Below are 24,685 nucleotides of genomic sequence, written 5' to 3'. Positions count from 1 at the left end.
AGGAACATGGCAGCACCGCCAGTATCCTGCCAAGCATCTTCCTGGTCTCTATGCCACCCACCACCCACCCCCCTCCCCGAGGGGAACATCATCCATCATCTGCCTAGTTAAAGTCTACCCCTTCTCCCCAACCAACTCAGCCATCACTTCTTCCAGAAGTTTCAATACCCAGGGCAGGGCTGGGTGTACGTGGTAGACGCCGTTCTCATCTCCCTTTCTAACTTCATGTGGCACTAGACTGCGCTTCAGGAGGGAGCGTCTCGGTCTGTTTTGTTCACTTTGCATGCCCAGCCCAGGGCCTTGCCTCACTAAATGTGTGTCAGGTAAAGGAACAAAAGAAACACCTTTGAGAGGTACTCATATTACTCTCATTTTAGAGAAGAGGAGCGTGAAAAGCTTGGAGAATGATGGCTACACGGCTATTTTGCGAGGGAGGTGGGAGTCAACCTGAGGCCCAAGCCCAAAGCCCACATAGCAGGCAGGGTGTGGGGGGGAGCACTGGAATGGGAGTCAAAACTCATGCCAATCCTGACTCTGCCCTGACCCCTCTGTGACCGAAGGCACTTGCTCCTTCAGGCCCCTTCTGTTAAACGGGGCACCGATCCCTTAATGGAAAACGTCCTCAGAATAGCTGGGCTGGTTTCCTAGGAACTGAGACACGGGTGTCAGGAAGACGTACCCCTGGGAGAAGGTGAGGTCCTGGGATAATCCTCCCCCACTGCACTACAGGGACTCACCTGGGTCAGCGTCTGTACATGGATGATATTGATCAGGCGGAAGAGGAAGGACATCTGAGTGGGAACCTGGGATATGTAGGCAAGGAGGCGGCACTCGGACAGGACCTCAGCAACTGGGGGGAGGGGCAGAGGTGTGAGCAGTGGCCAGTCACCCAGGCCGCTGGTCAAGCCCCACTTGGGTCCCCACTCGAAGCCCGAAGCCCCCGTCGTCAAACAACTAAAGAAAAGGTTGGCGGCAGCAGGCACGGTCTCCAGCTGCTCTGCCCCCCAGGTAAACCTGCATTCTCATTAGAGCCCCGAACGGGAGCTCACCACCACTCCCCCTGCAGTCGTACCCAAGGACCACTTCTCCCGAGGCTGTCCCCAGGCTTCAACACCCAGGCAATCCCAGCCCAGGAGAGGAGGAACGTTTGTTTTTTGCATTCTGCTGGCAACAGTGGTTTTCCATCCTCATTAAATTGTTGTGCACACTCATCAAAGGAATCACAAACAACAGAGAAAAGTAAAAGCAGCGAAGAAAATCACCTAGAGCGCCACCACCTTGACCCCAGACATGTGGGCGTCTGGTGCGCTACTTGCAGCCTTTCTTGTCCCCTTGCTGAAAACCGGTGTGACACCAGCAGGGCCATACTGGAGAGATTCGCCTTAGCATTCTGGCCTTTCCTTACCTTTCATGTCCACCTGGTTTTCGAATCGGTCCAGTGACAGAGTGACGCAACGCACCAGCATGTTGGAGTCTACCAGCGAGCTATTGATCTGCTTCAGAAACACCTGGAACTGAGCAGAGACCGGGCTCAGGGAGGAGGTGGGGGGCTCCTGGCTGCAGATGGCCATGACCCAGGGCAGGCAGCCACTGCAAGGGCACTGATCTGCCCGACGGTTGTCTCTGATAGGAAGTCAGAGGCTCAGCCAAGCTGACAGACCTGCCCTCCTCTCCCACTAATAAGCAGCCCCAGCAGGAGCTCAACCCAGATCTTTTGACACCACGTCCAGTGTTTCTCCCACTCGAGGGCGCTGGTCTGAGCCAGGTTTCTGTCGCACGCACCCTCGGAGTCTAACATACCAGGCCGTCCCATCTGTCTGCACCTGCCACAATGCATCAGAGCCGTTTCTACAGCCCACCTGTACCCAACCTTCACACCTGCCCACAAGCAGCCGACACTTTATGCCCAGCACAGACTGGTGCTAACGAATGTCTGCTCAAGACTGCCCACTGACTCCCAGTATTCTCCAATTTAAAGCAGCACCTGCGAGTGCGAGGACCAGGGCCCTGGACACCGCCGCCAGCCCCGCGGAGCGCTGGGTCAGTCTTACCTTGGCGTCCGTGTTGATGTACTTATTGAATCTCTTGAAGGCATCAACGTTGAATTTCATCAGCTCTCCCAGGAGGTCAAAGTAACTCTGGAGCACATCCCTCGACTTGCATTCACTGTCCACAATGCAGTACAGGATGTGCTGGGGGTGGGAGAGGACAGGGTGAGGGCAGGAAGGCGCTGAGCCCTGGGGCCAACAGGCAGATTCGACTGCCACCCTCAGCCGCGCTCTAAGCTGCCCGCGCCTGCCTCCCCCAGCAGGGCCGGGCACACAGGGAGCTCAGACCACACGACACGTGCTTGTGCAAGCATCCAGGTCGATGGAACCTGCTGCCCTGTCTAGATTCTCATCTGAGGATGCTGGTGGCGCCAAGGGCAGGGCCAGGCCCGACACCTCACAGGAGGTGGGCTGAGTTGGGGTGAGGTTGCCACAAGCCCTCGCTTGCCCAGGGCTCAGAGCTAAAGCCAGTGAGCTGCTCTAGAGGCCCCAAGATGGCCAGGGTTCTCCAGCTTGCAGGCCAGGGGAGCCGTCTCCAGGTGTAACATAGGCCACGGCCCGAGGACCAAGGCCACTCGAGTAAATGAAGCACAGGGTTTAAGGGCACGGGACACATTTTTGACCCCATGGTTTGTTTTCATGCTTAGTGAAAACATTTACACGAGAATCAAAGAATTTTTATGAAAAACATAAAGCCAATTTAACTCCTTGATCGAGTTAAATTGTTTCTTTTCATTTTCATTTTCCTGAAGTTACACTGATTTGGATCAATTATTTTCCAATTGGGTTTTATAATTCAAGGGTCAGTCTCTTGTCCATATACATACATACGTATATGAACATAGACATATTACACAGATTAAATAAATATATATTGAGCCAGTTATAGCTTTGGCCACTTTACTCTCTCCCTTTTGTAAATTTTGCTTTTCCTGAAGGCCGTTTTTCAATAAAGGGAAATAAACTTTTAGACAGCAGCAAAATATCCTCAGGGTCAAAGGCCTTGCTGGGTAACTCTAAGACTCTTATGCTCTCCATGGCCACCCCCCAGATCCCTCAATCACGCATGAAGCACCTATGGGGAACCTGCTGTTGGCAACTCAGGGCATATACTAGGGCAACCTGCATTGGCATTTTAAAATCAAGAGATTCGGTTGCTCCTGTTTAGCTGACTAGGTCTCTGGACAGGAAAGCAATGCGTGGGGCTACGGAAGAATGGGACCCCCCACACCCTGGCTCCTCCAGGCTATTACCTCCAAAAGGCCTCGTTTCAGCAGGAACATCTGGTCTGCATAGGAGGTGGTCCCTCGGAGGAAACTCTCCACAGCCCGAGCTTGCCAAAACCTGCGACCCAAATGTTGACCCCTGGCCGAGGTGGCTAAGGCTGCCCTCTTCTGGTCCATGCTCCATTCCCCAAGGGGCTGGGAGATATTTGCTGCCTTTTCATTTATTCAACAGACATTTATAAAACATCTACCAGGCACCAGGCCTCAATTAGGCACTGGGGACACAGCAAGAGTCCCCAAGCTCATGGAGCTGACAGCACAGTGAGGAATATTCCTTTATCTGGTTTTGTCTGGAAGGAGTTGTGTCTTGGAAAAGGGCTGGCCCCAGTGACTCACATGTGAAAATTCATTCTAGGCTTTGCTCTTTCAGGGGACAGAATGACATGGAAGACGGGGGCCAGGAATGTGTGAGGAACATCCCAGATGTGTGGATGGGCCACTGAGCTCACATGTGGGACCCACAAGGGGAGTCTGGACAAGGCAGGCTGAACTGACGGGCACACTTCTGGGCATGGAGCCTGCTGGCAAGTCATTCCCAGCCCTGATGGAATGCCTCCCTCACCCGCCACTCCTGTCAATAGCCTGCAGAACTCATCTTAGATGAGTCGAAGGGACTCTGAGAAGCCTTCCTTATCCACACCCACGCCACCAGCCAGGGAAGGGGCTTTCCTTTGTTCCCACAGCTCCTGGGGCAGGTCCTGCCTCCATGCCTTCCCACGCTGCATTCCAACAGGTTTCTTTTCATGCTTGTTCCCCACGCCCCAGGGAACTCCATGTGGGCAGGGACTGTAGCTCCTATCTCCCTTCCACCTGTCCAATACCAGCACAGAATAGGTGCTTGCTAAATGCCCGGTCAATTCTTGAAATACACTGCTAGCACCCAGCAGAAGCTAATGCACACCTGCTGAGTCAACACAGGGGAGATGGCAGTCAAACCCCATCTCCCCCAAAGTAACCAGACCTGGGATGGAAGCTGGTGACTAAAGGAAGTATTTCTAACCACCTGAGAAATACTTGGCTCCCGGGACCCTCAGGAGTGGCAGGTGCCTGGTCCCCAGACCTACCTGAAAGATGACTCAGCTGGCTCCTTCTTCATGACCTGCAGTAGACGAGTTAATAAGCCCCTCTTGCCATCACACACCAAACTCCTGAAATAAAATAGACAGCGACATTGGTGGCAGATCTGAGAGGATGACAGGTGCCAAGTTCCACTTGGCCAAAGGACTGTTGTCTTGCCGCTCTGGGCTGGGTCTCTGGGCTGGCACATGCGGACATTTCCAGGCCTCCAGGATGCCCTCCTGCTCTCCTGGGTCCAGAACACCCCACGGGCTCTGCAGTCTTAGAACTGAAGAGCCAAGTGCATTCACACCATATCTCAGGCCAGCTTCCCAGTCCCAGACCTACTGGCAAGTGATTGGAGGCCAGAAAAACATCCAGAGTCAGACAGGGCTCAGACCTGTTGGAGGGAGGGCTGTTTACACCAAAAGTGAGCGGGGAACAGGCCATGACAGAGTCTACCCGATGGGGCAAAGACTGTGCCAATGGGGGGAGGTAGGGAGTACCCTGAGCCCCCAGTTCAGCTCCAGTGGGCCTTGGACAAGTACCCATGCTTCTGGGCCTCAGCTTCCTGGTCTAGGAAGCAAAAGCAGGAGATGAGGAAATGATTCAGGCCGCATCATGGGGGAGAGAGGGCCACGAAGGGAGGGGTTCTGGGCCCTCAAACTTTCTCTTCAAACAAAGCTGCTCTGCTTGTATCCATTACAGACATTAGGTGACTGTATATAATTTCATTTGAACAACGAATTCTGCTGCCTTAAAAAACAAAATGAAACAAAAGCTGGGTATTATGACTGTTGTTGCTGGATACAGTCCTCCCTGCCCTGACCTGTGAGCCTGTGACCTCCACGTCCAGTTCCAGAAGATGAGGTAAGTAACCCAGTGAATGGGACTTGGCAGCGGCTGAGGGGGCCTACTTCTGCTTGTCCTGCGTGGCTGCAACTGCCACATGTAAGAAAGGCAGATGTCAGCAAAGGTGAGAGACAAGGGGAGGGGGCAGAGCGCCCATGATCTTTGGCATGTGACCTCTCCGAGCCCGTTCCCCCATGAGTAAAGTGGTGATGATGATGGCACTTTCCTCCTAGGGCCACTGTAGGACTCCAATGAGATAATGCAGGTGATGGAAGGACAGTGCCTTGCACAGGAGCCCTCAGGACATTGTAGCTACATGCAAGTGAGAAAGGACAAGTGTGCACCCCGGGCACACAGGCAGCCAGGAAGGGGGGCTGAAGCTGCACCCCTCCACGCTCACCTGTCAGTGTTGAGGACGGCTTCCACCTCGGGGATGTTGGCCTTGAGGGAGATGGCACTGAGTTCGTTCAGCTCCTGGTTGTTGAGCAGCAGGTACTTGTTCCTGAAACAAATGGGTTGGAGGGGGTTATGGACAGAACTGGGAATGCCAGGTCAGCATTGGGCTATTTCCTGCCCATTTCCTATGGAGATGGAGGATGAGAATCCCCCAGGTATCCTCTCCCAGTACCTCGTAACCCTGAACCAGCATTCTGGGGGGAGGGGGAGGGCATGGTCTCTCAGGCTATGGAATCTCCCTGGCCCCATGCCCCGCCTCCCTGCCTGCCACATTCACTAACTAGGCCCCTTCCCTGAGCATCTCGGGCCTTTCTTTTGCCACTAAACACTGCTACTTGATTTCTCAAAGGCACTTCCACTTAGCATGTACAAATGAAACTCGTCATTCTAAAGGCACGCGTTGTTTTATTGCGCTTCACCTTATTGTGCGTCACAGAGGTTGCATTTTTAACAAACTGAAGGCAAGACCCTCCACCAACAAAAAGATTAGGACTCGCTTTATTGCGCTGGTCCGGAAAGGAACCCACAATATCTCCGAGGTATGTGTGCACTTCTCAAACCTGGCCTTCCTGCACTATTCCTGCCAGGAGACATGAGTCAGCTGTGAACTCCCTCCTTCACCCTTTCCATCCAGGCCTCTCATCACTCGAGTCATGTGGACAGAACCAGCTTCCTAAATGGTCTCTCCACAGCAATGATTCCATACACAGCACTCAGAGTGATCTTCAGAAAAGAAACTTGATCATGTCAGTCCTTTGTTAAAAATGCTCCCCGTTTTGCACTGCTTTAGAATGTATAAAATCCAAGTGTGTGACTGTGACCCACAAGGCCCTGTGGCCTGGCCCACAAGCACCGCTGCAGCCTGCCCCTGGGCCAAGCCCCCGCATTCGCCTCATCGGTTATCCTGGCCTTCCTGCACACACCGAGCTTCCTCCTGCAGGGAGGGGCCTCCACACACACCTGGCTTCTAGCTAGAACACTCACCCTTTCACGCTTCCTTTTCACCCAATTTACTACTACTAACCCTCGAGCCAGGTCAGGACCCCTTGTCAGATGTTCTCTCCCAGGATCATGCTCCTTTCCTCCCGAGGACATTCAATGGCATCATTCTCTGATTAACAGCCCTCTTCCTTCTAGGACTGTACCCTTCATGAGAGGAGGAGCCCTGGCTGTTTTTCACTCATCATTGTCTCGCCAGGGCCTACCATAGTGCCTGGCACACAGCAGTGCTCAGACTTAAGAGTCTGATGAAAGTCAGAGACTTCCTCCGGAAAAAAAGTCAGAACATACTGGTGCCATTTTTCAGAGGGTTTACATACTTTCTAGAGCCTCTCTAAGGCCTTCAGACAGAGAAGCTCTCAACGTGAGAATAGTCAACGTGATCCAGAGGAAAGCTGCAAAGTGGAGGCCTCTGGGACCACACTTGTCCTCAGGCACGTTCTGTTAATGTACATGTTTGAAAAAAATGTAAACCAACATTTAAAAATCAGGACCTTTCACATTAATCTTAATTTCTGGCTTTCCTTGCAGTTAAAACTCAAGAGCTATTCAACAGTAGGCCTAGTTTCCTGTATACTAATACCTGGCCGGTGCTGAGTAGTGGCTGCCTGTGTGTTCCCACTCACCAAGGTCCCCATCACACTGTCTCCCCAATGTCAAATGTCAGCTGCCATTCACCCCTTCCCGGCACTGTTTTCTTTACAGCACAGACTCACTCTCCTGTACATTTTCCATTGAAGGTTGAAAGATAAAAATGAGAGGGCAGAAATATGTTTCAAGAAAAGTGGAAGAGGGCACATCTCCTTGTGCAGGTGAAGAATATTCCATATGTTCTATAAGCAAATGCTCAGTCCACTCGGCCCACCTGAGGTTCCTGCCCACCAGTGAATAGCCAAGCTGTCTACTCCTGGTTCAGAGGGACAGACAGTTAAGCGGTGTATTGACGGCCAGCAATGTCCATACTCACTTCCTGGGGTGGCTGTGAGGGCTAAGGGAAAGCTCAGCGCAGTGTCTGCCATAAAGGAAGGGCTGGACATGGCAGCTCCTATTACAGCATCATGGCAGCACAGCCACATAGGGTGACACTGAGGTGACAGCAGCTCACACAGCTCCCAGACCCTCTTCCTGAGTGGAGGTCAGTGATGGGAGGGACAGAGAGGAGGACACAGCACACGCAGCAGCTCCCCTTCCAGGGACAGCTGGTACTTACTCGTGGTGGTCGCTGAAACTCTGGAGAAGCCTCAAAAACTGTATCTTCAAGGTGATGTCCTAAAACACACAGTCGTTAAAACCACAGTCACGATGTTCCAGAAGAAAACCCACGCTCTGGTGAGAGCCTGGCCATGTCACTTGGCTTCTCTGAGCCTCTGTCCTCATGCACAATGAAGACCCTCCTTTCGTCAGAAAACCCTTTGCTGACTTCCACATCTGGCCAACAGCAGGTTAAGCTAATGCGGACTCTTCCTATCAAAAACGCCCCAACATACTGGATTAAAAAATAACTGAAATTCTTTTAAATGTGAGGCTAAGTTCCTAAGAAATGAAAATCCGTAGGAATAAGAAATGCAGGACTGCGTTCATAGCACTAAGCACAAGCGCTGACGGCTGGCAGCTGTGGGGGGGTGAAGTGGAAACGAGACTTATTTAGGCCAGAGCATGGGTTTTAATGTCCTGCAGGGACCAGGCAGAACCATGGGCCCGCATGAAGCCAGTGTATAAATTTGGTGTAAGAAGGGTTAGAAAAACCCCACCTACCAGCCCAGGGAGCTGCAAAGAAGCCTGTCTCAGCCAGGGTACTGCTGCTGGTGGAGAGCGACCCCCGAGAGAAGCAGCACCCTGGGTGCCTACTACCAGAGCAGTAGGGCCAAGACACTCAACATGAAAACTTGCCCTGGGACCCTGTACCCCCTGAAGTACCTGGCAGACAAAAGCAAAGTGCTGTAAAAATACTTTCCAGGCTACACAGGTCCTCAGCGGGAAAACAAGCCCCCTAAAGGTGGCATCTCCATCAACGGTACAGAACTCGAAGCAACGCTCCACCCAAACTTAGCCTGAAGACTCAAATTTAAGTTATTAGTACCCCATGAGCAATCCGAAAGAAACCATAAAAAAGTGTATCACAAATAATTAAAAGAGGTAAAATGAAAGCGAACAAAACATTAACATAATGAATAAAGACCACATAGTTTTTGACGAAGAGCCAGATAGAATGTCTAGAAATGCAGAATATATTCACTTGTGGATGGGCTAAAAGGCAAATCTGACAAGGCCAAAGAGAAAAACGGTAAAGTGGTAGGTAAGGCACTGAGGAAAATCCCAAAATGCAGTGCAGAGACCAGGCATCAGACCCTGACAGCTGTGTGGCACTTTAAAGACCCAGAGCACTTTACCCCTCATGCTGGTGGCCAAACCTCTGCGTGGCCCATGAAACCAGCATGCAAGGAAGTGTGAGCTTCCTTTTGCAAGAAGCAGAGGCTCAGAAATTCAGTGGCTGGTTCAAGCTCTCCCAACAAGCTGAGTGGCACAACAGGCCTCTCGACTCCCAGTTCATCGCTCTCTCCAGGGCACCATGACAGAGACAAAGTAGAAGTGAGCCCCTGACCCTTAGAAAAGTAAAGCATCCTAAAGCCCTTTTTGGATGCAGATCATTGGTGGTACGTGGTTCTTGCAGGCAAAACTATCAGTGGATACAATTACAGTGCGGTAGAGACAGAACGAGGAAAACCGCTAGGTAAAGAGTGGGGGGCCCTGCCTGGAGGGACGTGAAGCCCCCATCCCTGAGGCATACAATGGGAAGCTGGCTGGAGGCCCTCAGGACGGATTCCTGCAGAGGTGGAGGGGTGGGGTCAGATCCTTCCCCAGAGCAGCTTCCAGTTACAGGATAACGTAGGCTATGACTTTGGGTTTCTGCTCTACTCTCAGAGAATGAGGTTTCAAAGGGTCAAGAACAGGTCTTGAAACAACTACTCCTGGCAAGTAAAGCCCATCTGTACCAGGGTCCCTTGCTCACCGGGCTACAGTCGCAGTTCTGGTTGTGACCGTGGAGGACAAGGGCAGATGCTGAATGCTTTCTCCAAATCAGCTTGTCAAACAAATTATTCAGCCCGGGGATCAGCTTGAACTCTGCGATCATCCTGTGAACCTGGATGGGGCAGGAAGGCAAAAGCACTGAAACGAACATGCAGGGAGGTGCAGCCTCATGCTAAGCACACGCAGTAACAACCTTTAGGACCGACAACGCAGGTCAGTAGGGAGTGCTGAGATTTACAGAAAACGCCCCAGCCACCCTACCCTACCTGCACTACACACACATACACTTCTGAACTCTGCTCATTAGTCCTCACAATAATCCTAGGAGCCGCAGTGGACGGTAGCTCTTTTTTTTTTTTTTTAAGATTTTTTTTTATTGGGGAAGGGGAACAGGATTTTATTGGGGAACAGTGTGCACTTCCAGGACTTTTTTCCAAGTCAAGTTGTTGTCCTTTCAGGCTTAGTTGTGCACGGCTCAGCTCAGCTCCAGGTCCAGTTGCCGTTGCTAGTTGCAGGGGGCATAGCCCTCTATCCCTTGCGGGAGTCAAACTGGCAACCTTGTGGTTGAGAGGACACGCTCCAACCAACTGAGCCATCCGGGAGCTCAGCGGCAGCTCAGCTCCGGTGCTGTGTTCAATCTTAGTTGCAGGGGGCGCTGCCCACCATCCCTTGCGGGACTCGAATTGAGCCGGCAACCTTGTGGTTCAGAGCCCACTGGCCCAAGTGGGAATCGAACCTGCAGCCTTCAGAGTTAGGAGCACGGAGCTCCAACCTCCTGAGCCACCGGGCCGGCCAGTAGCTCCTGTTTTAAGACCACGAGTTTTGCACTCAGATAACCCTGGGTTTGACTCTTAGCTCCATCATGTACAAACTTTGTAACCTTACTCAAGTTCCTTAACCTTTCTCATTTATTTTCTCCCGATGCATATAATTAAAACAAAAATACCCTTTATGCTTCACAGTAGAATAAATTTCAAATGGAGGCAAGATAAAAATATAATAAAATGAAACTTCAAAGGTCCTAGAAAAATGTATGCAAAGCTTTTTTTTTTTTTTTTAAATAATCAGACTGACAAAGACTACTTTCTAAAGTACTACATCAAACCTAAAAGCCAAGACAATATCGTGGATTTCAACCACATAAACGTTTTATGATTCTGCATGGTAAAACATAATAAGCAAAGTCACAAGTCAAATATGACGAAAGGAGATCATACTGACAACCTTGTGTTATACACAGGCAAAAAGCTAATTTCCTCTATATGGAATCCTACAAATCTCAAACAAAAAGGCCAACCATACAGAACAAATGGGCAAATAATATAGGCAGGGTATAGAGAAGATACAAACAAGAAAATATAAGAGGTTCTCCAATATATGCAAAGTGCTCAGGGTCACCTCTAATATTAAGAGAAATTCAAATCACAACTAAGTTTTTATTTTTTCAGAATGGCAAAGAAGAAAAAGTTTTATAATACTATGTTGGTGAGCTGGGTCTCAGGCATGCTCCTACAACTGCTGATGGGAGTGCATATTGGTACTACCTGGAGAGGGAAGACAGTTTGCAGTGTCTCTAAAAATTACAAGTGCATATAATCCCTTTGACCAGCAATCCTACTTTTAGGAAATTTGTTCTCAGGCAGATCCATATGAATACTAAATGGCACAGGTACAAAACTACTCATGGCAGCATTATTTGTAATACCCCCCAAAATAAAAAAGACAGTCTATATTTCCCTCAATGGGGAATGCTTGCATAAATTATGGCATTCAATGGGGTACGTAGCACCAGTAAAAAAGAATCAAGATCTTTTACAGGTAGTGAAATTGAACATTCACCAAGATAAAATATTAAGACAGCAAGTGTGTACATGCTATATTACTGATTGTGTTAAAAAAGGAGAGGCATATATTGCTATAACCATAGACTGTCTCTAAAAGGATACATTAATAACTGATAGATGTTCATGGAAGAACCAGAATGTTCAGGATAAGAGGGGAGAAAGGCTTCAATGATACTTATTTATACCTTTCAATACAGAACCACCTTTTAACACACAGAACTTTGTAAATTATTTACCTACTAAAAATAATTTCTTACATAAAACGAAGCTATTACTACTTCTCAGGGTTGTTGTATGGAAAAGGTCAGAAAATATATGTAAAGACCGGAGCACTGCACCAGTGCTTATTAATTTCCATTTGACAAGGGGAAGGTGAAGTTCAGCAGGACCGACCTGGGCAAGGCAATGGGGGAGATGGCACCCTAACTCAAGTGTTCTAATCCCAAGCCGGCCCCTTCCTAGCCCAGCACATGCGTGCATTTATCTCAGCAAACCAGAAGCTGAGCAAGCTCTGTGACTCTGGGCAACGTTCTTCCTGGAGCCTGAGTCCCTTGATGGGAAATGAGGGAAAATGGAGCTGTTGAAAGGACTCACTAAGACAATGTGGGGGAAGCTCAGGGCCTGACTTGTAGGATGTTCAACAAAAACTGACTGCTATGCTGATTATATTCTTTAGCATCAAAGGGATGGAATCTATGGATTTGGGGAGTGTTTCTAGTCTAGTGATTTCAGTTTAGCCAAGAATGCGCACAGAACTTGGCCTGAATGCATAATAACAAGGCCACTCCAAGGAGGAGCCTTCATGAAACCTGGCCAAGGAAACCTTCCCCTTGCTATCCTAGTCTGGGCAGGGTCTCTGCATCCATGTGCCCACAGTTCCTGGCACACAGCAGGAAAAAGCTCAGTAAATGCCGACTGTGCAAATGAGGGTGAGCCACTGGTTCTTGGTCAGGCAGGATTCCCAGGCCAGCTGATGGCCCCTCCCAAGAAGCAGCGGTGTAATCATAGCTCAACTAAAGACCACAGTGATTCACAGAAACTTGGTCACAGAAAGGCTCAAGAAGCAGGGAACTGTCATGATAAAGGGACAGAGGAGTCAAGGCAGCCGAGTTTAGAGCCTGGCCCTACTGATGCCTGGTGACTGACAGCACGGCCCTTTTCTACCTGGTTTTCTCAAGCACCAAGTGAAGGGAGGTGGCGGGCACTACCTGTTGTATAACTTAACAAGCACCTGAAAATTCAAATGAGTAACTGAAAGTACCTTAGAAAAGTAAGAGCACGCAACACAGGTAAGACACTACAACATTCTTTTTTGTAACAAATGTATTCCATGTTGCAGGAAGAAGCCCCAATGCTGTGGACATCAGGATGGGATCTTACCTGGTGAGATCCTGAGTTTTAAATACCAACCTGATGCGGATGACCCCAAAGTTATACCTGCAGTTCTGACCTCCGTCCTCATTCCAGGTGTAGCTAATCCAGGTGCCAATTCTGACACCTCACACCTAACTTGTTCAAACTGAACTCCTCACCTTCCTCCCTACGCCTGCTCCTCCACTCCTTACCCACCAGTCTGAACCATCTCAGTAAATGGCAAGTCCATCCTCCCACCAGTTTAGGCCAAAAAAACCTCGGGAGGAGTTATGGAAGTCATCCTCATCTCCTCTCGCTCATGCTTACATCCAAACTATCAGCAAATCCTACCTGTTTTACCTTCAACATAGATTCAGAATGAGTGCAAGCACTCCTGACAGTTCCCACCAGCAACATGCAGGCCCCAGCTGCTGTCACCTTTTTCACACAGCAGCCAGAGGGATGTCTTCCCTTTCACTCAGAGTAAACACCAAAGCCCTCAAAATGGCCGATGAAAGCCCGATGCAATCTGGCCTCCTGCGACCCCTCAGTCCTCTTCCCCTTGCTGCTTACGCCAGTCCATCCCTCAGTTTCCTAACTGGTCCCCCAACCCTCCAGGCAGGCTCCCACCTCAGGGGCTTGCTCCCTCCGCCTGGAAGGCTGCCTCGGGGGAGGGCATGCCTGGCTCCCTTTCTTCAGGACACTGCCATCCACAGCAGATGTTACCTTTTCCGTGAGTCTTCTCCCTGGCTACTCCCACCCAAATTGCTTCTGACTTGTAAAATGGGCATAATCGCACCAATCTCATACAGAGCTGTTGTGCTAGTCCAGTGTCTGACACAAATAGGTGCTTCAGAACTACTGAGCTCCCAGCCTGGCCTCCCCGGACTCCCTCCCTCTCCACGCCTAGTTTCACGCCTAGGAGAATGAAGGAGCTAGGAGGAGAGGGCTACTTCTCTATCTTGAAGAAGAGTGCCACAGACTTCGAGAGCTCTCTTTCTCCCTGTGTAGGTGACGGGCCCTTGTTCCTCCCTCCTGGAACTGCTTCGAGGCTCAGGGAACCCGGCACATCTGGAGCCCCCTCTAGCTGCCTAGCTTTCATAACCTGACAGACACAGCTTTGGGCTCTGGCCCACCCCCGAGCCCCCATCAGATTGGCTCAGCTTCTGCAGTACGTCTACGGGGCAGTCATCTCACCAGTCCATGACCCTTTATTCTTCAGGCAACAAGGTCAGATAACATGGCTAAGCCACCCACTCCTACCCTGGCACCAATGCTTTGCCTAGAAATGCTGCCCACAGCAAAGTGCAGTGCAAAGACTACAAGCTCTGCAATCAGACTAGTTTCCTTACGTGTGAAACAGAGAAAAGGAAACAACCCTAATGCGTTGCTGGGCCCAGTGGAGCACCTGGCACACCACAAGCACCCAGGAAGCACTTGCTTCTGGCTCCCCATTCTGAGCTATGGGTGAGGGGCCCACCTGGTTTCGCTGACGCCCCATCAGCAGCACACAGAGGACATAGAGCACTTCCAGTTTGTACATGATCTCGTGCATAATCTTCATTGACTGAGGCAGCTGCGTCCTAGTTGAAGTGTGAGGCAGGCCATTCTCCTCAGAAGCCCCTGGAGGAGGGAACACAATGGAGGCTGTGACAGCCACCAGGAGAGAGCGAGACAGCGGTGAGTCACTGCTTGTGAGGAAACATGTTTCTGCCCCTCAAACCTGCTCTGAACAGACTTGAGATAAGAGTCATTGGACTGGGTCCTGAGCCTGTGACAGAAACTTTGAAAGCTACAAAGCTCCCCTCAGGTCCCCAGAGGCCAAGCAAGCTTAGAAACAGAAAAACTGACACTGTAGTTTTTTTTTTTTTTTAACTTTTTAAAATTAGTTTCAGGTGTACAAAACAATGTAATAGTTAAATATTTATCATTTATGTCCCTCACACAGTGAGTGATAACCCCCCTCCCCCATCCACTACCCCTCTGACATCGCATACAGCCATTACATTTCCACTGTCTCTATTCCTAATGCCGTCCTCCACTTCTTTTAACTACATATGTATATATATATAAAATTGTAGTGGACATTCTTGTTCAGCTTCAGGTGACACTGTAGTTCTAGCTTATCAACTTGAACATACACTAAAAATATTCTGACATGGCCAATGTACGCATTAGCCATCCCTTCCCCGCCCGTAATTCCTTTCTCCTGCCACCATCAAACCCTCCTGGCCAAACACAGAAAGTGCTCAGATATCTAGAAGCAAACTGTGTCAAACTCTCTTCAGGCCACAAATGGCTGAGTATTTGGTCCCTCTGCCTACATTCCACGAGGCGGCACTGCTGAAAGACTGGGAGGAATCCTTTTAGAAAAATTTCCGCCCCCGTTTTTCAAAGAACCATCTAGTTTTAAGGCAACTGGGTATCACAACTGCTACTAGTGATACAGATGAATACATTCTCCATGACCAGATTTTCATTTTACCCAATTTTCTTTTAGTAACAATAGCAGCAGCTAAGTAACATTTATGGGACACTTGTAAGTAAATCATCTCATTTATTCTATTACCTAGTTAACAAAAAGTCTCCGAGGGTCATGCATGCCACAGAGGAGTGTAGGCCTGAGAAGGTGCTAGAGCAAAGTGACACAGACTAAGGGCTCTGGAGTCACAACTTGCTGGCTGTGTGACACGGGGCCAGTCACCTCCTCACTAGGTCTTAGACTGCTCTGTAACCTGGCAATAACAGCAGTGGCAGAGTGGACGCCAGGGTTCTTGTGAGGAGTGAATGAGAACACAAGAAAAGCCCAGCATCTGATTCTTGGGAAGCCTCACTCTTAGGTCCCTATTATTTTAAAAGGTCACTGGTCAGAGTCAAGAGACCTTAGGAGTTACATCCCCTCAATTTTCTTCATTTTTAAGATGAAAAGACATGCCAGTAACTACCAGGTCCTTTCAGCTCCTTTTGGAATTGTTGCCCTAGGGGCCTTTTACAAAGACCAGAAAAACTCATGGTACAGAGCAGTAGTTATCAGATCAGGTAAGGTGCCTGCAGAAGTCATGCTGATTTCTGCACATTGTTATCATGACGTAAGAGCATAACTTACTCCGCCCTACAGACTGGAACTATTTTTCCAGCCATATTTTCACTAATATAAAATCACAACTCTGGAAGAGACCAGATGCTTCATTAAGGATGACTGTGAGGCAGTGGCAGAGTTAAAAGCTCAGACTCTGGGGCCAGACTGCTGGGTCTGAACTTGAGCTCTACCACTCACTAGCTGGGTGGCCTTGGGTAAATTTGTTGATGTTACTATGCTCCAGTCTCCATCCTCATCTGTAAAATAGGAATAATGGTAATAGTACCTACCTCTTACCAATGTTGCAAAGATTAAAGGATTTAATATACTGGAAGTGCTTAAAACAATGTCTGGCACACGTAAGCAACATGTATGTTAAACAGAAGTAAAAAACTGAGTTGTTCTGCCAATGTTTGGTTGCTACTGGTTCTTTTTAATCTGCAACCTCTTAATGGGAACTAAAGATGCAGTGGGCAATAAAAATGAAAAATACAAAAAAAAACAAAAAATAAATAAAATAAAAATTTTTAAAAAAAGATGCAGTGGGCAAAGGACTTAAGAAAAATTTACTGGAGAAAATCTAATTGAGACAATTCTATCTATTAACGTATATTCTCCTGCAGGTTGGGAGAAAAGCCATAATTACTTGCTTTCTATGTTGGGACTCCTTGGCCCAGAACCCAGAACAGTTTAAGAGTCAACTGAACTGTGGAGAGAATTTGAAGAGCTCTCATGTAGAATCCTGCCTCTGCCGCACACTTGTGTGACCTTGAAATTCTCGGCATCCTCATCACCTAGCTCCGGGGGCTCCGGGGGGAACTGCAGGAGAGGACGTCTCTGGAAGGAGCAGGTGCAGCATATGGCACACAAGCCCTCCTCAGTAATAAACATCTGTGGAGAAGACAGGCACAGGCAGCTTGGACTCTTCCCTGAGTCACTGCCAACCTTTGGTGCCTGGTTTGCACAGGTCTCCCAAGAAACTCTCCAGGATAGATATTTTCAAAAAACGCAGCACCCAAAGCAATATTTTGTTGCCAGAGCTTAGCAACAAAATAATTCCCAAGGATGAGGAAGGGAAAACTAATTTAAGAGGCCTGCACTTGCCTACAAATGTCTTCTCCTCCACCAAACCGATTAAAGTGGTCACCACCCTCCCCACGTCTGCACCGCATTCTGGGGCCATACTCTTACTCCTTTTTTTTTTTTTAAAAAAACAACAGGTTTGACCTGTAATTCACATACCATACAATCCACTCATTTCGTGTACAATTCAGTGGTTTTTAGTATATTCAGAGCATTTTCATCACCCCCAAAAGAAATCCTGTATTCATTAGCAGCCGCTCCCCATCTTACCAAACTCCTCAGACCTAGGCATCCACTAACCTGCTGTCTTCATGGATTTGCCTATTCAGGACATTTCGTATAAATGGAATGATACAACATGTGTTTTTTTGTAGGCCTCTTTCCCTTACCACAATGTTTTCAAGGTTCATCCAGGTTGTACCATGTATCAGTACTTCATTTTTAAATTGCTGAATAATATTCTAGTGTATGAATATACCGCATTCTGTTATCCATTCAGCAGTTGATGGACACTTGGATAGTTTCCATGTTTTGGATATTATACATCTGTTGCTATGAACTTTCATGCATAAGGTTTTATGTAAACATGTTTTCATGTCTCTTGGGTATATACCTAGGAATGGAATTTCTGTGTTATAACTTTATGCTTAACCTTTTGAGGAATGGCCAGACTGTTTTCCAAAGCGGCTAAACCATTTAGTATGTCCACCAACAGGGAAGGAGGGTTCTGATTTCTCCTCGTCCTTGCCTACACTTATTATCCGTCCTTTTTATGATAAACATCCTAATGGGTGTGAAGTGGTATCTCACTGTGGTTTGAATTCGCATTTCCCTGATGGCTAATGATTTTAAGCATCTTTTCATGTACTTATTGGGTACCTGTATATCTTCTTTGAAGAAATAGCTACTTGGATGTTTTGCCCATACTGTGAAATGGGTAGGTAGTCTTTTTATTATTGAGTAGGAGCTTTTTATGTATTATAGATTCAAGTCCCTCATTAGATATATGGCTTACAAAGATGTTCTCCAGCCCCCTAAATTTTCTTTCATTCTGGGGGTTGTCTTTTCACGTCCTTGATCGTGTTTTTTGAAGCACAAAAGGTTTTCATTTTAATGAAGTTCGATTTATTTTTAATTTGGTTGCCTGTGCTGTAGGTGTCGTCCAAGGAACGACTGCCAAATCCAAGGTCATGAAAGTTTACCCCTATGTTTTCTTCTAAGGGTTTACTTCTGACATTTAAGTCTTTGAGCCTTTTGAGTTAATTTTTGTATATGATGTGAAGTAGGGAATTCCAACTTCATTCTTTTGCATGTGGGTATCTAATGGGCCCAGCACTATTTGTGGAAAAGACTACCACTGTTTCCCCAGTTGAATAGAACTCTTAGAACTCTTGTTGAAAATCAATTGATCGTATTAAGTGAGGGCTTATTTCTGAACTCTCAATTCTATCTTATTATACCCGTATGTCTCTCTTAATGCCAATAGCTCAATATTGATTACTGCTATTCTGCCGTAAATTTTGAGATTAGGAAGTATGAGCCTTTCAATTTTGTTCTTTTTCAAGATTATTTTGGCTATTCTGGGACCCTTGCATTTTCATATGAATTTCAGGACCAGCTAGTGCATCTCTGCAAAGAAGCCAGCTGGGATTTTGAGAGGGATTGTGTTGAATTTGGAGCTCAAAAAGGGGAGTACCGCTACCTTAAAAATACTGAGTCATCTGATCCATGAACATGACATGTCTCTACATTTATTTAGGTCTTCTTTAATTTCATTCAATAATGACGTTTTATAATTTTCTGAGTGTAAGTTTTGCATTTCTTCATTAAATTTATCCCTAAGTATTTTATTCTTTTGATGTTCTTATAAATGAAATCGTCTTAACTTCACTTTTGGTTTGTTCATTACTATTACATCGAAATACAATTGATTTTTGAATATTGAGCTTACATCCTGAAACTCTGATGGACTTATTAGTTTAGTGATTTTTTTTAGTAAATTCCTTAGGTTTTCTTATATGTAAGATCATGGCATCTGTGAATAGAGTTTTACTTTTTCCTAATCTGGATGCCTTTTATTTCTTTTTCTTGCCTAACTGCCAAACAGAACCTCCAGTACAATGTTAAATAGAAGTGGAAGAACAGACATCCTTGTCTTGTTCCTGATATTAGTTGGGGGAAGACTTTCAGTCTTTGGGCATTAAGTATGATGTTGGGGGTTTTTTGTAGATCAATCACATAGAGTTTGTCCTTTGTTCTATTGATGTGGTATACTCCATTAACTGATTTTCATATTGAACCAACCTAGCACAAATTCCACTTAGTTGTGTATATACACTTTAAACAATCCTTGTATATTTGGTTTGCTTGTATTTTATTGAGTATTTCTGCATCTATAGTCATATGAGATACTGGCCTGTAACTTCCTTGTAATGTCTTTGGTCTCAGGGTAATAATGGCTTCATAGAATGAGGTGAGAAATGTTTCTTTTTCTATTTCATGGAAGAGTCTGGATATATTGATATTAATTCTTCTTTAAACAGTTGATAGAATTCACCACTGAAGCCATGTGGGCCAGGGCTGGTCTTTTGAAGTAATTTTTTCATTACTAATTCAATCTCTTTATGTTATAGGTCTGTTTGGATTTTCTATTCTTAAGTCAGTTTGCAATAGTTTGTGTCTGTCTTATAATTTGTCCACTTCACCTAGGTTATCTATTTTATTGGCGTACAGTTGTTTTGTATAGTATTCCTTTTGAGTCCTTTTATCTTTGCACCGTCAGTTGTAATGTACCATTTTTCATTCCTGATTTTAGTAATTTGAATCTTTTTTTTTTTTTGCTTGGTCGATGTAGCTAAAGGTTTGTCAATTTTGTTGATCTTTGCAAAGAATCAACCTTGGTTTTGCGGATTTTCTCTATTATTTCATTAATTATTTCTCTATTATTTCTAATTATTTCTCTATTATTTCATTAATTTCTACTCTAATCCTGTTTTTTTTTTTTTACATCTGCTTGCTTTGGGAATATCGTTTGTTCTTTTTCCAACGACTTAAGATAGAAGATTATTGATTTGACATCTTTTTTAATGTAGGCATTTATAGCTATAAATTTCTTGCTACACATGCTTTATTTATCTGCATCCTATACATTTGGTATGCTGTGTCTCCATTTTCAGTCATCTCAAAGTACTTTCTAATTTCCTTTGCGATTCTGTCTTTGAATCATCAGTTATTTAGATGTGTATTGCTTAATTTCCATGTATTTGTGAGTTTCCCAAATTTCTTTTTGCTGTTACTTTATAATATCACTCCATGTGACTGAAGTACACACTTTTTACAATTTTAATCCTTTTAACTTTACTGAGGCTTTTTTTTTATGGCCTATCATGTGGTGTACCTTGGGGAGCATTCCATATGCACTTGAGAAGATCGTGTATTCAACAGTTGTTGGGTAGATGGTTCTATATATATCTAAGTCTAATTGGCTTATAGTGTTGTTTAAGTCTTCTATTTCCTTGATGATCTTCTGTTTATTCTATCCATTATTGAAAATGAGATATTAAAGTCTCCAACTATTACGACTGAATTGTCTTTCACTCTTCAAATTTGTTTCTGCTTTTTGGGGGGGCTGTTAGATGGATATATGTTTATAACTGTTGGCCTTCTTTGATAGAGTCACCCTTTTATTATTATAAAATGCTCATTTTTATCTCTGAATACCTTTTTTTTTAAAGTCTCTTTTAGTACAGCCACCTCAACTTTCTTATGGTTGCTCTTTGCATGATACATCTTTTTTTATCCTCTACTTTTAACTTAATTCTATCTTTAGAACTAATGTCTCCTGTAACTAACTGGATCCTTAAAAAAATCCAATATGACTAGCTGTCTTTTGAATGAATTGTTTAACCCATTCACATTTAATGTTATTATTGACAAAGCTGGATTTACTTCTGCCTTTTTTACTTTTTATTCCCCTATATATTTAATGCATTTTTTTATTCCTTTATTTGTACTTTAAGGCTTAATTTTGCATTAAGTGGTATCTGGGCTCTCTTAGGTCTGTTGCCTGCTTTCTCCTGTGCATGGGTAATACTTTCCAGTGTCTTTGTATGCCTCATGATTTTTATTATAAACTAGACATTTTGTACACTTGAAACCTATATAATTTTACTGTCCATTGTCACCCCAATAAATTTTAATTAAAAAAACAAAACTATGCATTTTAGGTAAATACTGTAGCAGCTCTGGATACTGAGGCCCCTCCTTCCCTTCAGGGCTTGCAGTTGTTTTCTTGTTCATTTGTTTAGTGACCTGACTAGCCCATTTGAGTAAAGTCTATTTCGCCAAGAACTGGTGAGGACTTGATGTTGTGCCTCAGGGAGAGGGCAGCCTTGGGCATGTGGCCCAAATCCCTGGATAACAGTGTTTTAGCAGGATTCTCTTTGACTGGCTTTTTCTGATCTTTCTGTGAAGCTTTCTGCTGGTATGAAACATCATCTGGTATGAAACTCAGCTGTCAGGCTCCCCTAATTGTTGGCTGAATGCTCTGTTTTTGACAATGCCTTGAAGCATACCTTATTCCAAAGTCTGATTCAATTAAATCAAACAGGGGTAGTTTTTGAGACTGAGATTTTTTTTGTTTTTTTACTTCAGAAGAGCTCTCTTCTTATCTGTCTCTTTCCCTGGTTCTCTCTGCTGAACTAGCTGGCATATAGTTTGGCTTTTTGTTCTCAATTAAAAAGAGCTAGTAGCCTCCTTTTATTTGCTTACCACCAACCTCTATATTGTTTTTGAGAATGCCCTTAGGCTCAAACTACCCCACATTCTGTTTTCACATGTTAACTACCCCCCCACCCCCACCCCACCCCCCGCAAAATCTTGGTGCTACCATTATGAGAGCCGGTAGCTTCTAGTCTTCTCAGCTTGCCTCTCCCTATGTGGAACCTCTGTCCCAGAGAGCTGGGTCAAGGGCGAAAAGGGTTATTGATCTGTCTGGCCTGGGGTAGAGTTCCCATAATGTAAGCGTAGAATGTAGGTGGGCAGTGGAAAGGAATCCCTGGCATTATGCTAGAACTATGTCAGACGAAGATACATACCGTATCATGGGTAAAATCTAAGAAACCTGAACTCAGAAAAACAGAGAGCAGAGTGGTGGTTACCACTCTGGGGTTGGGGAAATGAGAAGATTAGTAGTCAAATGGTACAACCTCCCAGTTATAAAAGTAACAAGTTCTGGGATTTAATGTACAGCATGGTGACTATAGCTAATGATGTATCATATACTTAGTGAATATTGCTGAGAGAGTAAATCTTAAATGTTCTCACTACAAAAAAATGGTAATTATGTGATGAGACAGAGGTATTGGCTAATGCTGTGGTGGAATTATTTTGCAATATATAAATGTATCATCAAATCAACACACTGTACATATTAAACTTACAATGTTATATGTCAATTATATCTCAAAAAAATTGGGGGAGAAAGAAGGAAGGAGTCCCTGACCTCGTAGCTATGCTTAATCAAGAATTTAGCCTCTTCACCTTGGAGCTGGAGGGGATTATAAAGCTGGCAGCCTGCCCCTCCCCGTTAGATACCAAACTCTTTTTTGGGAGCTGAGGGAGCCCTGTCTTTTCCTGTCTCTTTGGCCACACCTGCCCAGAGTGGAACTTCCATGAATCATAACTTCTACTGTCATAGACTCACTGTTCTTACTGAGTTTTAGTAGATTTTTTAAAATAAATATTTCGTTTACTGTATACGCTCAGAACAATTTCCACAGACTTTACAGGGACGGTTTTTGTTGTTGTTTTACAGGTTTTGTTTATAGTTTCACTGGGGAAGCAGGCACACTGCCAGAATTCCTCCCTTCACTTTTATCTGCATGATTACAGAAAGAATTCCTGGGTTTGTACAATCTGGCCAGAGTCAAATGCTTCAGGGTTGAGCAACTGATCCAAGATGGACCACAGTCCCTCCGCGATAGCTGGAGCTGAGTCTAGGAACGTACACCTTTACTAGGCAGCCTACTCATCAGAAGACACAAAAGAAAACTAACGAAAGGAGAGACGAGCCGGAGCACTCCGGGTCCCTAAAAATGCTGTGGTTATTAGCCCCACACAGTCCCCCGGGTAGTGCCACAAAGTCCATCTTCCTGCAATCAAGTCCACTTTACAGGAGCTCAAAGAGGTTTCTGCCACTAGCTATTCAAAAGAATCTTAACAATTATGATCTAGGACTGCCCTGAGGAAAATTCTACCTGGAGAAAGTTTCAATTTATCCTCCTTGGAAAAGAGGTCAAGAATGGCTCCAGGAACCCACGGGAAAACCCCACCTCTCAGGAGATCCCCCCCAAGTACCTTGACTGTGTTCCGATTCCTCATTAGCCACTCGCATCAGGGCATCTAGCACCAAAGCGTTGTCTAGCCATGTGTACCATTCCTCTAACTCCTGAAGGAAGCTGGCGGTGCCCGTTGACTCTGACACCTTTCGAGTTGCCAGCTTGCAAAGCCGTTCAACAAAGCCGGGGATGCTGAGAAGGGCCGCTGCAGAAGAGAGAACAAAAAAGGGAATTTTCAAAACAGAGACCAGCTCTAAAGCCCTCAACAAACAACCTGCTCCTCACCTGCATGACAGGAATAATTTTTAACCTGAGAGCAGCTCGTCAGGCAGAGCTTCCCTTTAGAATGAAATGCCATGCCAAGGTAAAATAGTAATACAGCTATAGAAGCAAGTTCAATTTTAGCAGATGTAGGGAAACAGGCTTCCTTATACCTACTGGTGGGAATATAAATTAGAATAACATTTATGCCTTAAATCTGTGTTTCTTTGAGCCAAGAAGTCCGTTTCTGGGAATTTACCATAAGGAAATAACCAATTATATATACAAAGACAGCTGTATAAAGATGTTCACTGGTGTGGTTTCTGTAACAAAAAGGTGGCGATTACTACATGTTCATAAATAGCACATTGATAAAATATGATGTACCCAAATAATGGAACACACAGACACTAATAATGATGACACATACATATTTACACAGTGACTCCAAAATATGTTTACATTTACTCGTTAGAGAAAAAAGTAAATTATTAAACTGTGTTGGTTTAAGCCCGTTTTCTTAAAAAGTTTAAAACTTTGCTTCTTTAAAATATGCACATAATACACACATAAAGAATGGAAAGATATGTACCCAGGTATTTACTGTGGCTGTTCCTGTGTAGGAGAGGATATAAATGCTTCTTTTAAACTACTAATCTATAGTTTGATTTTCTTGTAACAAACAAGTATTAGCAGGAAGAAAAAAGACAAGCCTGTTTTCTCGGAGGTGGATAAATTTAGAAACCGAGTAATTACCCAACTCCTATTAACTGAATAATCACCCAGCTCCTGTTTCCACTAAATCCATTTTACTCACAATAATGAGTAAGATGGAAATTCTGATCAGCACTTAAGAGAGCATAATAAACTGAAGGCAGGGAAATCCGGGTTCAAATCTTGACTCCATCATTTAACCTTCTTTAAAATAACGTTAATGTCTGTACATATTTGCATGTGTGTACGTTAAATCTTCCTGAAAGAAAAACTGCAGTGGTTGCTA

The 24,685-nt window shown here is 45.5% G+C and overlaps 1 protein-coding gene across 3 annotated transcripts in view; it reads right to left on the bottom strand.

Annotated features, from left to right (window-relative positions):
- TRPC4AP (transient receptor potential cation channel subfamily C member 4 associated protein) overlaps positions 1–24,685 on the bottom strand; it is a 62,613-nt gene that overhangs the window by 1,450 nt on the left and 36,478 nt on the right. For 2 of the 3 annotated variants that reach the window (XR_013992269.1, XM_081033599.1), the window contains exons 8-17: positions 23,444–23,629; positions 14,405–14,571; positions 9,708–9,839; positions 7,908–7,966; positions 5,643–5,744; positions 4,399–4,482; positions 3,302–3,392; positions 2,052–2,192; positions 1,406–1,514; positions 738–850 (exon numbers count right to left, since the gene is read on the bottom strand). Coding sequence is in view for 2 of the 3 variants with exons in the window: in XM_081033599.1 (XP_080889725.1) it covers positions 738–850; positions 1,406–1,514; positions 2,052–2,192; positions 3,302–3,392; positions 4,399–4,482; positions 5,643–5,744; positions 7,908–7,966; positions 9,708–9,839; positions 14,405–14,571; positions 23,444–23,629 (1,184 nt within the window). In the remaining variant the exon portion in view is untranslated. The remainder of the gene's footprint in view (positions 1–737; positions 851–1,405; positions 1,515–2,051; positions 2,193–3,301; positions 3,393–4,398; positions 4,483–5,642; positions 5,745–7,907; positions 7,967–9,707; positions 9,840–14,404; positions 14,572–23,443; positions 23,630–24,685) is intronic. The other variant, XM_081033598.1, reaches the window with a different exon arrangement.

The sequence above is a fragment of the Rhinolophus hipposideros genome, assembly GCF_964194185.1.
Source record: "Rhinolophus hipposideros genome assembly, chromosome: 22".
Lineage (NCBI taxonomy): Eukaryota > Metazoa > Chordata > Mammalia > Chiroptera > Rhinolophidae > Rhinolophus > Rhinolophus hipposideros.
The sequence above is the reverse complement of the archived record's forward strand: the minus strand, read 5'-3'. Positions and strand labels throughout refer to the sequence as shown.